The sequence below is a fragment of the Ambystoma mexicanum genome, chromosome 12, assembly GCF_040938575.1.
Source record: "Ambystoma mexicanum isolate Mex_15411 chromosome 12, UKY_AmexF1_1, whole genome shotgun sequence".
NCBI lineage: Eukaryota > Metazoa > Chordata > Amphibia > Caudata > Ambystomatidae > Ambystoma > Ambystoma mexicanum.
Genome location: NC_090936.1, coordinates 638157176 through 638173651, shown reverse-complemented (window position 1 = coordinate 638173651; position 16476 = coordinate 638157176). Strand labels below are relative to the sequence as shown.

The 16476-nt window shown below is 52.5% G+C and overlaps 1 protein-coding gene across 3 annotated transcripts in view; it reads left to right on the top strand.

Annotated features, from left to right (window-relative positions):
- The window catches only part of WASL (WASP like actin nucleation promoting factor), a 619654-nt gene that overhangs the window by 387039 nt on the left and 216139 nt on the right, over nt 1–16476 (top strand). For all 3 annotated transcript variants that reach the window (XM_069629112.1, XM_069629113.1, XM_069629111.1), the window contains one exon: nt 5864–6035. In XM_069629112.1, coding sequence (XP_069485213.1) covers nt 5864–6035 — 172 coding nt within the window. The remainder of the gene's footprint in view (nt 1–5863; nt 6036–16476) is intronic.

Sequence of the window (16476 nt, the reverse complement as noted above, 5' to 3'; positions counted from 1 at the left end):
GTGTGTTTAAGGAAGACGAACATTCGCAATGCCTCTACTGTCTTCATGGGGACAAGACTCATGTAGAGAAGGACTGCCAGTTCTGCAAGAACTTGTCGGAGCGGACCATGAGGGACCGTCTATCCCGTCTCGCAAGCTGGTTGGAGAAGGGCTCGACGGGTGAGAAGAAGAAGAAAGGGTCTGAGCGGGCTTTTAAGTCCTGTGCGGGTGCCCCGGCGACGGGGGCCCAACATCAGGCCAAGCGCCACGAGTCCGCTGGCTCCGGGAGCGCTGAAAGGTCGGGGTCTTCGGTCGCCAGGCTGGGCGCACCTTTCCCGGCACCGTCAACCACGAGCCAACGCTCCGGTTCGGGGAAGAGAAAGTCCGAGACCCCGGGTAAGCTTCGGGAGAAGCCCCGTCCGATCTCGGAAGAGGGGGAGTGAGGCGTCGCCCCTCCCCCGAAGGGGAAGGCCCGTGACGCACCTAAGGTGGTGAAGGCCCCTACCCAGCAGGCGAAGGCCTCTATCGAGGCTATCGCGGCGACTCTTGCCAAGCCGGCAGAGACACCGCCAGCGGAGACTGCCTCCGGGACTAGAGTTTCCCTGCAGCCCATCGTCGTGGCCGCCATGATGGAAGAGGCGAGGGGGGCACGGTGCCCTCCTCGAGCTCAGTCAGCCTCGGGGGAGGAACTGACCGAGGCTGTGAGGAACCTCGAAGTCCAATTCGAGAAGGTTCGATCCTGTCAGGAAGATCCTCGGGAGATAACCGAGGAAGACTACGATGGTGAGGAAGAGTGGCCTTCCCTTCCGGCGCAGCCGGATCCTAGGCCTCAGGATGGCTCGGCGGCCATTTTGTCTGCCATCCAGTCCTTATGCTCTGAGATAAGGACGAGATTACCACGGCCCAGGCCGGAGGACCCGCAACCATGCCCGTCGAAGTCCTCAGAACAAACGACGGAGGACCCAACCCTCTCCTCCGCTCGCCCCCGTAAGGCCTACAGTTCCCTCCTCATCCTCCCACAAGTCGGGAGATGACGGTGCGTTGGGCTCGACGACGGGTTCTGAGGGCGACGACGACGGAACGGGTCTCCCGTCGCACGGGCCTCGCCGCCTGACGATATTGGCTCATTCCACGCCATGATTGCCAGGGCGTCCGAATTGTTCCAGCTCTGCCCGGAGGAGCAGAAAAAGGAAGGTTTCCTCTATCAGCGCCGGGAGGCCAAGAGGAAGACGGTCATCGCGGTGCCCCTAATCGATGACATCTGGCAGGAGGGCCTGTCGGTTCTCAAAAAACGCTCCACGGCACCAGCCAAACGGGACCGGTACGAGAAGAAGTACCGGGTCCTCTAAACCGCTCCCCTGTGCCTCAAGGCCCAGCCAACGCCAGACTCGGTCGTCTCGGCAGCGGCGAAGAAGAAAGCTGCGGGGTCAGGAGCCTCGACGTCTACTTCCCCGCCAGACGGCGAGGGAAAGAAGATGGACGCCATGGGGCGGCGGGTCATTTCGTCGGCGGCGACGACGATCAAAGCGGCCAATGCCCTGGCAATCGTGGCCCGTTACGACAGGGAGCTCTGGTTTAAGCTGGCCCCTATATTGGACTTCCTGCCGGACGACAAGAGGTCCGAGGCCCTGGAAATACTGCAAGAGGGCGAGGTGGCGTCGGACCATGCCATAACGGTGGCAACCGATATTGCCGATACCGGGTTCCGCCAGCTGGGCAACGGTGTTTGCCTATGACAACGGGGTTGGCTCCGGGCGACCGACTTCCGTCAGGACGTCCAGACCATGGTGTTGGACCTGCCGTTCGACGGCAGCAACTTGTTCGGGAAGGCGGTGGACGAGTCCCTCCAAGCCATAAAAAAGGACACGGAGACGGCCCGCGCCCTAGGAGCCCTTCAGCAACGACGGCCCTTTCGGAGCTCCGGAGGCAGACAGGGTGCCTCCAAGGGATCCAGCGGTGGCTCGTCGTCCTACTGCCAGGCGGCACGCTCCTCGTCTCAGGAGGCCTATAGGGGTCGCGGCAAGCAGGGAGCGCCTCGCCGCCGTCGGCAAGGTGGCCAGGACGGCAAGGCCTCCACCTCCAAGCAGAACTGAACCGGCCGTGGTCTCGGGCCCCCACCGAAGCACCCCGGTGGGAGGCCGGCTGACGAATTTCGTCGGCGTGTGGAAGTCCATCTCCACCGACCGTTGGGTGCTGGATACCCTGGCAAGAGGACACTCTATCGAATTCCTGAGGAAGTGCCCTCATGTTCCACCTGTGGCCAGGAAGCAAAATCACGTCCCGCAACTGCTGTTGGAAGTACGGGCGATGCTCAGGAAAGGCGCCATCGAGCTTGTCCCGAAGAGGCTCCGGGGCGCCGGGGTGTATTCAAGGTACTTCCTCGTCAGGAAGAAGACGGGCGGCCGGCGCCCCATCCTAGACCTTCGTCGTTTGAACAAATACATCAGATCACAAAAGTTCAGGATGGTCACCCTCCAGCACGTACTGGGACAGCTGGAGGAAGGTGACTTTCTATCGTCGTTGGACCTGGAGGATGCATACTTCCACGTTCCCATCCTCAAAAGTCACCGACAGTTCCTCAGGTTCGTCGTCCAGGGACGCCACTACCAATTCAGAGCACTGCCATTCGGATTGAAGTCGGCCCCCAGGGTCTTTACCAAGTGCCTAGCACCAGTGGCGGCGCGGCTGCGCCTACAGGGGATTCACGTCTACCCCTACCTGGACGACTGGCTCATCCGCTCAAGGACGAGGGAACTCGCCGTCGAACACACTGCGTGGACCGTCCAGCTACTCACAAACCTGGGATTCACCATAAACTACCCGAAGTTCCATCTGGTGCCGTCGCAGGTGGCCCCGTTTCTGGGAGCGAAGCTCGATACAGTGAGGCACCTGGCGGCCCCGTCGGAAGAACGGACGAAGACCATTCTAGGCAAAGTGCAGCGCCTGCTAGCCACGGACGTGGCCAGGGTGAGGTCCATCAAGTCCCTCCTAGGGATGATGTCCTCTTGCATCTACCTGGTGCGCCTCTGCAGACTACGGATGCACCCTCTTCAAGAATTTCTCGACGCCCGTTGGATACAGACGGGCACCTTCGAAACAGGGTCCCCCTCAACGAGGTGTTCCGGCGGGCGATTCAGTGTTGGGGCGTTCGAGAGCACCTCACGGCGGGCAAGGACTTTCAGACGCCGGCGTACCAGGAGACGGTGACGGACGCCTCTCTGGAAGGTTGGGGCGCCCACACCGGAGATCTCCACGCAAGAGGCCTCTGGCTCCCGGAGGAGAGGCTCCTGCACATCAATATCCTGGAACTCCGAGCCGTGTTCTGGGCTCTCAAATCGTTCCTCCCGTCGTTCAAGGGCAAGGTGGTGCGGATCTTCACGGACAACACCACGACAATGTTTTACATACGGAAGCAGGGAGGCACCAGATCCCCAGCCCTATCCAAGGAGGCACAGGATCTGTGGCACTCGGCGGTCGCCCAGGGGCTGTTCCTGGTTCCCTTCCACCTGGCAGGAGAAAGCAACACCATCGCCGACTCGCTCAGCAGGGAGCTGCGCGTGTCACAAGTGGGAACTGCGCCAGGATCAGGTGGATCAACTCTTCCGACGATGGGGCAAACCCCAAATCGACCTGTTTGCAACAGCGACGAACTCGAAGTGCAAGAGGTTCGCCAGCAGGTTTCCCCAGCCGAGAAGCATGGGCGATGCATTCTCGTTCCCCTGGGACGGCCTATACCTGTATGCGTTCCCTCCGTTGCATCAATCAATCAGCTCAAGAGGTCCTGGTGCAGGATGATCCTCGTTGCACCGGCGTGGCCGAGGCAGATCTGGTTCCCGGACCTTCTGGACTTGTCAACGTCCCCTCCCATCAAGCTGTCGGCGGACGCGGACCTTCTCTCCAGAGAAGGAGGCGCCATCTTCCACCATGACCCGGCGTCGCTGAACCTGCAGGCTTGGCTCCTGCAGCGCTAGAGTTTGGAGGCTACGATATACCGGCCGATTGCAGAGAGGTTCTTGCAAAGGCCAGGGCGTCCTCGACTCTCAAATGCTACGGTCATAAGTGGAAGAGGTTCTCTATCTGGTGCCGTGCACAGAAGATCAACCCCCCACGGATTACGGCCCCTCAAGTGCTGCCGTACCTGCTATCGCTGGCAAAGGCTGGGCTAGCCCATGCCTCCATTAAGATTCATCTGGCGGCGATCTCCAGATATACCAGAACCACAGGACTGACGTCCCTGTGGTCCCATCGACTGGTAAAAGAGTTTATGAAAGGACTGTTCCGGTCGTTCCCGCCGGTGAAGGCCCCGGCCCCCGGCGTGGGAACTTAACGTGGTGCTGACCAGGCTCATGGGGGCCCCCATTCGAGCCGATGCACTCCGCATCTATGAAGCTTGTGTCGTGGAAGACTGCGTTCCTGGTGGCCATTACCTCCGCACGACGAGTGGGAGAGATCCAGCCCCTATCCTGCAAAGCACCGTACTTGACTTTCCATGCCTCGAGGGTGGTGCTTAGGACGCACCCCTCCTTTATGCCCAAGGTGCCGTCGCACTTCCATCTTAACGAGCCCTTGGTGTTACCTGTTTTCTTCCCGTCTCCTTCGTCGCCGGCCGAGAGGACTTTGCACTCGCTGGATGTGGCTAGAGCGCTGAAGTTCTACGTGGACCGCACAAAGAGTTTCCGGAGGACATCACAGCTGTTCGTGAACTTTGGACTTGTGAATGAAGGGAAGGCTCTCTCTAAGTCTTCTATTTCCAGATGGCTCTCCGGCTGCATCATGCACTGTCACCGGTTGGCTAACCGACCGCTGCCAAGCCGTCCGAGAGCCCATTCGACCAGAGCGATCGCTGCTACTACAGCGTTCTTATCTGGTGTGCCCCTGCTGGACATCTGCAGGGCTGCTACGGAGGTACGTGGAGGTCGACGCACACCTTCACGAGATTCTACTGCGTCGATCGGGATTCCAGGGAGGAGTCCAGGGTCGGCCAAGCAGTGCTGCGCAACCTGTTCACTTAAGGTGAGCCTGGTGAGGAGGTAAGAGATGCTTAATGTTGAGTTTTTTGTATTGCTTAATGTTGAGCCTTTTACCACCCCCCGTGGTTGTGCATGTGTGTACTGCTATTTAATCTTATATTCATGAGCATGTGAATCCATGCCAGACCCCATGCTGGAGAAGAAACAAGTTACTTACCTGTAACTGTTGTTCTCCAGCATGGGTCTGCCATGGATTCGCATGCAAACCCTCCCGCCTACCCCTCTGCGGCTCTTCACTTGGTCATACTGCCACTTCATGTGCTACCAAATCTGAAGATGGCTGCCAGAGGCGGGGCTTAGGTAGAGGGCAGTCATTGGCTGTGGTCAGTATGACACAGAGATCAGTGATTGGTTACTACTAGGAAAGACAGATCAGAAACGAAACTGATACTGATTTTTTCTTTACCGAGGATTCCCAGCCCGACGACGGGGAATATTCATGAGCATGTGAATCCATGCCAGACTCATGCTGGAGAACAACAGTTACAGGTAAGTAACTTGTTCCTATATTCAGATCATAGTTGGAAGCAGAAGCAGGAGGTGAAGGCAAACTGTTTTCCCCAAAAAGGTAACCTTAAGTCGCTGCAGATGTAGCAACATATTATTGGGAAATAGTTCAATTCATACATTCAGCATATATCTACCGGCTACTTCCTGGGGAACATTCCTTTACTAAAGCCTAGGACATGCTTGAATTTGAAATTTGTAAGCAATGGATTTGTTGTATACCCTCTTGTTTTAAATATTGCACAAACAGTGAACAAATGGCGACTCATTTTTATAGCATTCCACATGAGACTTTTTTCTCTGTTACTGCTCAAGACAAAGTATCATTTGTCTCCCTTTCCTCCTAGGGCCAAGTTTACCAATGGCAACCGTTGACATCCGGAATCCAGAAATGAACAGATATTATAGCTCACCTGCACAAGTCAATAACACTGCATATAACAACAGGGAGAAAAAAAGAGGAAAGCCAAAAAAGAAAAGAATAACAAAGGCAGATATTGGAACTCCAAGTAATTTCCAGTAAGTATTTAACAGTTTATGCATTTCTAAAGCACTGTCCCCACTGCACTTAAAACTTTCAAGTTCAATGCATGAGAGATACTGCTGTCAGACACGAAAGAGACTCCTTTTTAGCTGTTAGCAAAATTTGAGATTCAGTAGATCTAATTTGGAGTAATGGGTTAGAACAAACTTTGTCCCATTCAGTGCCAGGATACAACATTTAAATTTAGTTCCCTCATTAACAATGGAGAAAGAACTGATTTTACAGCACCTTTTTGGTGTCATCAGGTAAGTTAACCAAAGGATAGAATGAAATGTACAAAAAGACGCAAGTAGATATTAAAAATGTACCAATATGATTCCGTGACTTAACTCAGCAAGTTCTAAAGAGGGAAATGGGCGTGTCAATTCTTTCCTGGAATTGGGAAAGGAAAGATTTTAATGCATTCCAAAATGAACCCACTGTTGCCAGACTGTATCAACCAAGAGGTCAGGACAAAAGCACTAAGCACTTTGGATGCCAAGAGATCTCGCAGCACCAGTACCCCCATGCCACCTCTGTCGATGATGGCTCACAATTGGTCCTGAGCTACTACCTGTATATTACCTCTACTGGTGCATAACCTAGCTTGTTGGGGATGCAAAATGTTATGCATCTCAATGAAGATCATTAGTTGTGACTAATGATCAATAAGAGTTCTGCTGGGTATGGCAAGGGTGAATTGGGCTAATACTTTCCTGGTTCTCTGTGGTCTAAAGAGGGCTTAAGAGTAGAGTTTGGATGGCTTCTTTAAACATAGGGTGCTCAGGACCTTGTTTGAGCAAGGCATTTCTGATGTTACAGAGAATGGGAATTATGAATTGATGGGGTTGTTGTTTATAATGCGATAATGACAAATGTTCCAACGAAATGTGGGTGCTTTACCAGCTACGCATTCGTAGCACTGTTATCCTCTAAGGAGAGAGGCTTTGATGTGTGAAATGTAAAATCCACTTAAAAAGCTAGAACATGAGATGGAATTATAGATGGGAGGGGGCTAATGATGTTGATGCATCCTCTATAGCCTGATAACAAATGTTTACATGCTTTTAAAAGGCTTTACATAAATGTTGATTGGATTTGATATTTAAATATGTTGATAGTGTTTATTAAAACTCTTTTAGAAGTTTAAATAGTACATTTGTGCATTTGGGGCTTTTGATATTCTCTGTTAAATCGGCCTTTTTAGTAGAGATAATCATGGCTGTAAGGCATTAAATAAGCAGCGTCACATAGCAATTTGCTATGCAATTCAGTAAGTTTGCTAATAAAAATGGATACTTGTGTACCAAAACTAGCTATTCAAATTACCCTTTTCAATGAAAGCACAGCTCGCCCTGCAGTCCTCTCTTGCCCCTAGGGCCCTCTCCACCCTTTTTACTATGTGCTAATGGACAGAGCGGGAAGCAGTAATAATCTCATCCACTCTTAAATATCAAAGTCCTGCGTGGGAGTGCTAAGCAAGAAACTTTTTTTTTTTCAATTAATTGCAAACCAGAAGTTATCAGGATGATACTTTTGTTAAGCAAGTATCTCCTGTCTGGCAAAGACCAGTAGGTGTTAAATTTATTTTAAGACAGTCCTGCAAGTACATTCCTAAAAATGTAAGTTGTTAAATAATGCATAATTTCAGTATTGTTACGGTAAAATACTTCATTGTCTCAATGGTCTACTGTACATTTTAGGTTAGTGTATCTAAATCTCATTGTGTCAACTATATTTTATTAGGGACGATGTATCCTATTGACGAGTGAACACTTTTGAAAATGGACATCTCACAGCCAATTTCTTGTGATGGGAAACCTAATTCTGTGACCTGCTGGTTGCATACTTCTGTGCAACTGGTTCTCCACCCATGCGCTGATCCCCATACTCCTTAACATTTTATCGCATCACTACATGTTGCGTTATACCAGCTATCCTGTGTGATGGGTTAGTAATGCGAGGCAGACATCTACTTGTAGATGCCTCAAAATATGCCATTTTATTAAAGAAATTATAATGAAAAAATGCCTTGCTTGCACTTGCAATACCTGCACTACAGAGGAATTCCCTACCTAGTCTAAGGCGACATTCTCTAGCATTGGAAAACTGGCTCTCACACTAAACAAACATGCAAAAGAAATAAAGCAACACAATATAATTAAAAATATTAATACAATATCTGAATGGCTTTCTCCTGTCCTGGGTAAGGTCCGTTCCCCAGGCTTTAAAGTCAACTTCGAAATGTTCAGCAAAAGAGGTCTTGAACCAGCTCTTAAAAGTTCAAAGTCAAAAGAGAAGTTCATCAAACAAAACTCCACTGATAAGAATTTGTTCCTGGTTGATTAGTATCTCAAATGGGTGCTTAGTATATTAACTCACCAATAATTTGTTTGATATGCAGTGTTTTTACTATCTGCAGTTTACCTGTTAATAGGAGTCCTTCAGCTGGTAGTGTTAACTACATAGCAAGTGAGTAATTCTGTATAAGACTGTCAGTGTTCTTTGAAGATTACTGAAGATATTAAGTAGGGCTCCTCGCTATTTTGCCATGTGTACATTATGCTCCACTCATTTCCGCATGAAATTACCTTTTTGTTGGTGTTCCAGAACAGTTGGAGAGTACAAATCCACACTTCAAATTACAAGATATGCCTCATGCAATAAATAGTGCAAAATGTACTGAAAATGTAATGAAAATATACTAATGGCTATGGTAATGGATTTCTATTACTACTAAAGGGCAGGATTCTAGTGAAAAGAAACCAATGATAAACTGTAATTGTTGCCTTGTACAACAAAAAAAGGGAAAGTTGTGTTTTTATTTTCTATTTTTGGTAGACACTCACTTTGATTGTTTCTGGAAATTCTTTGTTTAATACGGTTTGTGAACTGATTGAAGATGGTTTTAGGATGCCAACACCTTGATAGTTTGAGTGAACGAGTACGAAATATAGTGTGCTTTGACTACATAGCAAAGAAATAGTTCTCAGAAAACTGTTTTCACTTGTATTGGAATTAATTTATAAAATCGCATTTTGATATTCATTTTTTTGAGTCAGGAATGGAAATCAGATGCAATTTAGTCATGTTTTGGTTAGAAACTTGTATTTAAAATAAAAGGTGTTGGGAAAATGCCTTTCTGGCCCTGTTCTAAGAGGAATGTCCCTACCTAAACCAAGGATTTGTCTGCATCAGAATGTCCAAATCAAATTGTCCTGTGTCCAAAGTTCTATTCTGACCCTCATACTACTAAGGTGAGGGGTAAATGTCTTTAACCATGGATGGTTTGAAAAAGTGTTCATAAAGGAAGAATAAATGGCTCCAACACAAATGTTCTTAAAGGACAATGGTCCTTGTTCCAGAGGGTGGTTCCCTTCCCGTGGATTCTTCCTTGCTCTTAAGTGTTTCACGAATAACAGTTGGGCCTTTCTTGGCCAACAGGCAGTTTTACAAAAGAACTTGGTTGACTTTATAACTTGTCTCTTTCAAGATTCCCATATAACCTTCTACCAAAGTGGTTTCTCTTCTCCCGGTTAGCACAATCCCTTGTCTAGTCCTGATATTACCCCTCAGGACCTCCTTTGGATCTTGTACACTACTTGATATGGCTTGGTATAGTCTCCTTCCAGGGCTTTGTGTTCTTACACCCTTGTAATTGCCTGGTATACTCTCCTGATTCTCACACACTTGTAATCAAGGGCCTTTGCACTTTTCCAGAATTACGGATCAACTGCGTTGGATAATCTATCCTCTGAATATATAATCTTATTTGATTTTGCTATTTGCTTGTCTGTCCCCCATTCATATATTCGTAAGGCTTTTGTTTGTGGTTCCTTTCCCTTTGTACGCAGCATAAAAGAGTGCGAAAGGACCGGTTATTCAATTATCTGCATTTGGCCTGGTTGCCGATGAGCCCCGTTGTCCGCAATGGCTTTGGGCAGACTCACAGGTTCTGAATGGTGTTGCTATATTCTCCTGCGGTCAGTCTGTACAGGATTTCAGCTAGTTTCCTTCTTGTGACCGCTTCTGCTTCTTTCGTCCATCTCTCGCGTCTTCCAGAAGTCTGGTCTGCTCCCTTCTCTGCTCTGGTAAGGGAGGCGCTGCCGTTGGTTACCTGTGAGCTCAGGATCTCCCACAGCCTGTCCTGGTGCAGCAGCTTCTTCTGGCTTAATCAGCGAGCCTCCTGGCTCCACGACACTGGCTCCAGCCTTTCTCCTCTCGGGTCTCGCTGGTTAAGCTCCTTCCCGCCAGCAGCAGACATCTCAGACCCTCTGCCTTTTCAACTTCACAGGCCCAGGTGCACACAAGTGGATACTACCACGCCCGGGCTCGCCTCCTTTAATCTGAATTATTTCTTCATCTTTGTCCCAGTAGTTTAAGAATTCTGAGACATGGAGTCCATTGTTGCAAATTGATTCCAACAACTTGAATAAGTATATTCAAAGGTTTCACAGGTAGACCAAAGGTGGAGAATTGGTGTATAGGTTTGGCTAAACTGTTTCCCTATTCTCTAGAGGAGAATGAGTAAATGTATGTTCTCCAGCATGGGGTCTGGCATGGATTCACCTGCTCATGAATATTCCCCGTTGTCAGCTCGGGAATCCTCGGTATAGAAAAAATCAGTATCAGTTTTGTTTCTGATCTCTTTCTTAGTAGTAACCAATCACTGGTCTCTGGGTCACACTGCCCCCAGCCAATGACTGCCCTCTCCCTAAGCCCCGCCTCTGGCAGCCATCCTCAGATTTTTACCGCACGTTCAAGTGTTGGGACTCCTCGTGCTGTAGCTCTCGAGCTTTTGCTGCGTTTTCGCGCTTTTTCAGGAGATTTTTCTAATTTTTCGGTTAAATAGAGCCTCAAGCTCCACCGTTTCTACATCCGATCAACGGGGATCCATTTCAGAGTTTTCTACGCCCCTCAAGGGTGAAGATTTTGTCGAGTTACGCTTTTGGAGGATTCCAGAAGTTCCCAGGCCTACCCCGGACATGGCCCAGGAGAAGGGAAGCTCGACGCCCAGGAAGCTGTTCAGGACCTGCCCTGGATGCCAGCTTCAGAATGTTTTCAAGGAGGACGAGCATTCGTTATGCCTCTACTGTCTCCATGAGGACAAGACGCACACAGAGAAGGACTGTGCGTTTTGTGGGAACATGTCGGAGCGGACCATGAAGGATCGCCACCTCTGTCTCGCCAACTGGCTGGAAGGGAAGAGCCCGTCAGGCGAGAAGAAGAAAAAGAAGTCCGAGCAGTCTTCTAAATCCTGTGAGAGCGCCCCGGCGACGGGGGCCCAACAAAAGGCCAAGCACCGCAAGTCTGCGGGCACCGGGAGCGCCGAACGGTCGGGCTCCTTGGCTGCCAGGCAGGGGGCATCCTCCCCGGTGCCATCAACCACAAGCCAACGCTCTGGCTCGGTTAAGAGGAAGTCCGAGAACCCGGCGAAGCTTCTGGAGAGGCCCTGGTCGATCTCGAAGATTCCGGCAGAGGGGGAGCGAGGCTCAGACCCTCCCCCCAAGGTGAAGGCCCCAGGCATACGGAAGGTGACGATGGCCTTAATTCACCCTGCTAAGACCTCGATTGAGGATGTCGAAGTGTCCCTGGCTCAGCCTGTGGAGGTTACGCCAGTGGAGGCGACCTCAGGACCCAGAGTCTCCCTGCCACCGCGGAGGAAGTCTTTCAGGCCCATTCAGAAGACCCCCATGAAGTCCTCGTTGGAAAAGGTGGGGGAGGGGCAGGTGGCCATCGTGGATATGGACACGACCTCTGAAGAAGAGCTCATCGAAGTCGTGGAAGAGGCCCAGCCCATCGGGAGGGCGACGACGAGAGCGACAGTGTCGCCGACGAGGTTCCTCAAGAGCCCTCGCGCCCGTCGTTTCCGGCGCCGCAGGACACTTCGGCGGCCATTTTGTCAGCGATTCAGTCCTTATGCTCGGCGATGAGGACAAGGTTGCCCCTCCCCCCGACGGAGGTACCTGAGCCTGACCCAACAGGGGAACCAGAGCCAGGACCTTCGGAAAGTCCACCGCATAAGAGGACGACGACGCATCCTACGCCACCTCTCCCACCTCTGCGGACTGCTCTGCCTTCCCCCCGGTCTACTACCCACGGGGATGACACAGGCACGGACACGGCTACGACAGGTACAGATGACGGAGGCGACGACGGGACGTGTCCCCCATCGCCCCCCTGCCTGGGCGTCCCTGCCTGACGAGATTGGATCCTTTCATGCCATGATTTCCAGGGCATCCAAGCTCTTCCAGCTCTGCCCAGAAGAGAAGAAGGAAGGGTTCCTTTACCAACAGCGCAAGGCTAAAAGGAAGACGGTCCTCGCGGTACCACTTCTTGATGACATCTGGGATGAGGGGCTCGTCCTCCTCAAGAACCCTGCCACGGCGCCGGCAAAGAGGGACCGGTACGAGAAGAAGTACCGGGTCCCTGACGCTGCCCCCTTGTGCATTCGGGCGCAACCTACCCCGGATTCAGTCGTTTCAGCGGCGGCAAAGAAGAAAGCTAGGGGGGCATCGGCCTCGACATCAACTTCCCCGCCAGACGGAGAGGGCAGGAAGCTGGACACGCTGGGACGACGGGTCATCTCATCCGCAGCGACGACTATCAAGTCGGCCAACGCCCTGGCTATCGTAGCCCGCTACGACAGGGAGTTGTGGTTCAAAATCACCCTGCTGTTGGACTTCCTTCCGGAAGCCAAAAGGGCTGAGGCCCTTGAAATCCTACAGGAAGGTGAGATTGCTTCGGACCACGCTATCACGGTGGCAACGGACATCGCCGACACCGGTTTCCGTCAGTTGGGCAACAGCGTTTGCCTGAGACGACGAGGATGGCTCAAGGCGACGGATTTCCGCCAGGACGTACAAACCAAGGTTTTGGACATGCCCTTCGACGGGAAAAACCTGTTTGGGAAGGTGGTTGATGAGTCCCTTCAGGCCATCAAGACAGACGCAGAGACTGCCCGGGCACTGGGAGTGCTCCAACAACGACGGCCGTCCTTTCGGAGCTCCGGAGGCAGACAAAGTGCCTCCAAGGGATCCGGCAGTGGCTCCTCCACGTACCGCTAAGCGGCAAGATCTTCATCCCAGGAAGCCTACAGGGTACGCAGCAAGTCAGGTGCTGCCAGTCGTCGTCGACAGGGAGGTCAAGGAGGCAAGGCGGCCTCCAAACAAGATTGAACCGACCGTGTGGTCGGGCCCCCACCGAAGCATCTCCACCGACCGTTGGGTGCTGGATGCCCTGGCCCAAGGGCACGCTCTCGAGTTTCAGAAGAAGTGCCCTCGTGTTCCACCCGTGGCCAGGAAGGAAAATCACGTCCCTCAACTACTGTTGGAAGTAAGGGCGATGCTCAAGAAGGGTGCCATCGAGCTCGTCCCAAGGAGGCTTCGGGGCTCCAGAGTTTACTCAAGGTACTTCCTCGTAAAAAAGAAGACAGGAGGATGGCGCCCCATCCTGGACCTGCGACAACTGAACAAGTACATCAAGGCACAGAAGTTCTGGATGGTCACCCTCCAGCACTTGTTGGGACAGCTGGAGGAGGGCGATTTCCTGTCGTCGTTGGTCTTGGAGGATGTTACTTCCACATCCCCATTCTAAAAAGACGCCGAAAGTTCCTCAGGTTCGTGGTCCAAGGGCGGCACTACCAGTTGAAGGCCCTCCCGTTCGGATTGAAGTCGGCACCCAGGGTGTTCACCAAGTGACTCGCACCGGTGGCGGCGCGGCTGCGCCTACATGGGATCCACGTCTACCCCTAGCTGGACGACTGGCTCATCCGGGCAAGGACAAGGGGGCTTCCTGTGGAGCACACTGCAGAGACCGTCCAGCTGCTCACGGACCTGGGATTCCATCAACTTTCCAAAATCCCACCTGGTTCCGTCGCAAGTCGCCCTGTTTCTGGGAGAACAAGCTTGACACAGTGGCGTGGCTGGCCTCGCTGTCGGAGGAAAGGACCAGGACCATTCTGGGCAAGGTGCAGCGTCTGCTGGCCACGGACATGTCCAGGGTAAGATCTATCAAGTCCCTCCTCGGGATGATGTCCTCCTGCATTTATCTGGTGCGCCTTTGCCGGCTTCGGATGTGCCCCTTACAAGAGTTCCTCGACGCCCGCTGGGTCCAGTCGAGGGGCAGCTTCGAGGACAGGATCCCTCAACGAGACGTTCCATCAGGCGATCCGGTGGTGGGGTACCCGCTCATCTGTCGACGGGCACGGACTTTCAGACCCCAGCTCACCAGGTGACGGTGGCGACGGACGCCTCCCTGGAAGGTTGTGGGGGCGCACTCCGGAGATCTTCACGCGAGAGGCCTTTGGCTCCTGGAGAAGTCACTCCACATCAACATCTTGGAGCTCCGCGCAGTGTTATGGGCCCTCGGGTCTTTTCTTCCGTCCCTCAAGGGCAAGGTGATGAGGATCTTCACCGACAACACCACCACGATGTTCTACATCCGGAAGCAGGGCGGAACCAGACCCCCTTCCCCTATCCAAGGAAGCCCAGGATCTGTGGCATTGGTCCGTCGCCCAAGGGATGTTTCTGGTGCCTCTTCATCTGGCAGGAATAAAAAACATGATCGCCGACTCACTCAGCAGAGAGCTGCGCTCGTGCCATGAGTGGGAACTACGCCAGGATCAAGTGGATCGACTCTTCCAACGATGGGGTGAACCCCAAATCGATCTCTTTGCGACGGCGACGAATTCCAAGTGCCAGAGGTTCGCCCGCAGGTTTCCCCAGCCGAGGAGCATGGGCGATGCTTTCTCGTTCCCCTGGGACGGCCTATTTCTTTATGCGTTCCCTCCGTTGCCGTTGCTGCTCCGGCTCATCAACCAGCTCAAGAGGCCCCGGTGCAAGATGATCCTTGTCGCACCGGCGTGGCCGAGACAGATCTGGTTCCCGGACCTTCTGGACTTGTCAGCGTCCACACCAGTCAAGCTGCCAACGGACGCGGATCTTCTCTCCAGAGAAGGAGGCGCCATTCTTCACCACAACCCGGAGTCGCTGAACTTGCAGGCCTGGCTCCTGCAGCACTAGAGTTTGGAGGGTACGACATCCCAGCCGACTGCAGAGATGTTCTTGCAAAGGCCAGGGCGTCCTCAACTCTCAAGTGCTACGGACATAAATGTAAGAGGTTCTCTGTCTGGTGCCGTGCACAGAAGATTAACCCTCTGCGGATTACGGCCCCTCAAGTATTGCCCTACCTACTGTCATTGGCAAAGGCTGGACTAGCTCACGCTTCCATCAAGATGCATCTGGCCGCCATCTCACGATACACCACAACTACGGGACGGGCGTCCTTGTGGTCTCATCGGCTGGTGAAGGAATGTATGAAAGGATTGTTCCGATCATTTCCGCCGGTGAAGGCCCCGGCCCCGGCATGGGAGCTCAACGTGGTGCTGACCAGGCTCATGGGGGGGGGGGGGGGGCCCATTTGAGCCTATGCATTCGGCACCGTTGAATTTTCTGTCGTGGAAGACAGCGTTTCTCGTGGCCATCACCTCCACACAGAGTGGGAGAGATCCAGGCCCTATCTTGCAACCCGCCATACTTGACCTTTCATGACACGAGGGTGGTGCTGAGGATGCACCCCTCCTTCATGCACAAGGTGCCGTCGGACTTCCACCTCAACGAACCCTTGGTGTTGCCAGTTTTCTTTTCGTCGCCGGCTGAAAGGACTCTGCACTTGCTGGACGTAGCTAGAGCGCTGAAGTTCTACGTGGACCGCACAAAGAGTTTTCGGAAGACATCAAAGCTTTGTGAACTTTGGGACTGTGAATCAAGGGAAGGCTCTCTCGAAGACTTCCATTTCCAGATGGCTCTCCGGCTGCATCATGCACTGTCACTGGTTGGCAAACCGACTGCTGCCCGGCCGTTCGAGAGCCCATTCGACCAGATTGATCGCTGCTATCACGGCGTTCCTGTCTGGTGTGCCCCTGCTGGACATCTGCAGGGCTGCGACGTGGAGGTCGACGCACACCTTCACAAGATTCTACTGCGTCGATCGGGACTCCAGGGAGGAGTCCAGGGTCGGCCAAGCAGTGCTGCGCAACCTGTGCGCTTAAGGTGAGCCTGGTGAGGAGGTAAGAGATGCTTAATGTTGAGCCTGTTGCCACCTCCCGTGGTTGTGCATGTGTGTACTGCTATGTATTCTCTTATTCATGAGCATGTGAATCCATGCCAGACCCCATGCTGGAGAAGGAACAAGTTACTTACCTGTAACTTTTGTGCTCCAGTATGGGTCTGGCATGGATTCACATGCGAACCCTCCCGCCTACCCCTCTGCGGCTCTTCAGTTGGTCATACTGCCACTTTACGTGCTACCAAATCTGAGGATGGCTGCCTGAGGCGGGGCTTAGGGAGAGGGCTGTCCTTGGCTGGGGGCAGTATGACCCAGAGACCAGTGATTGGTTACTACTAAGAAAGACAGATCAGAAACGAAACTGATACT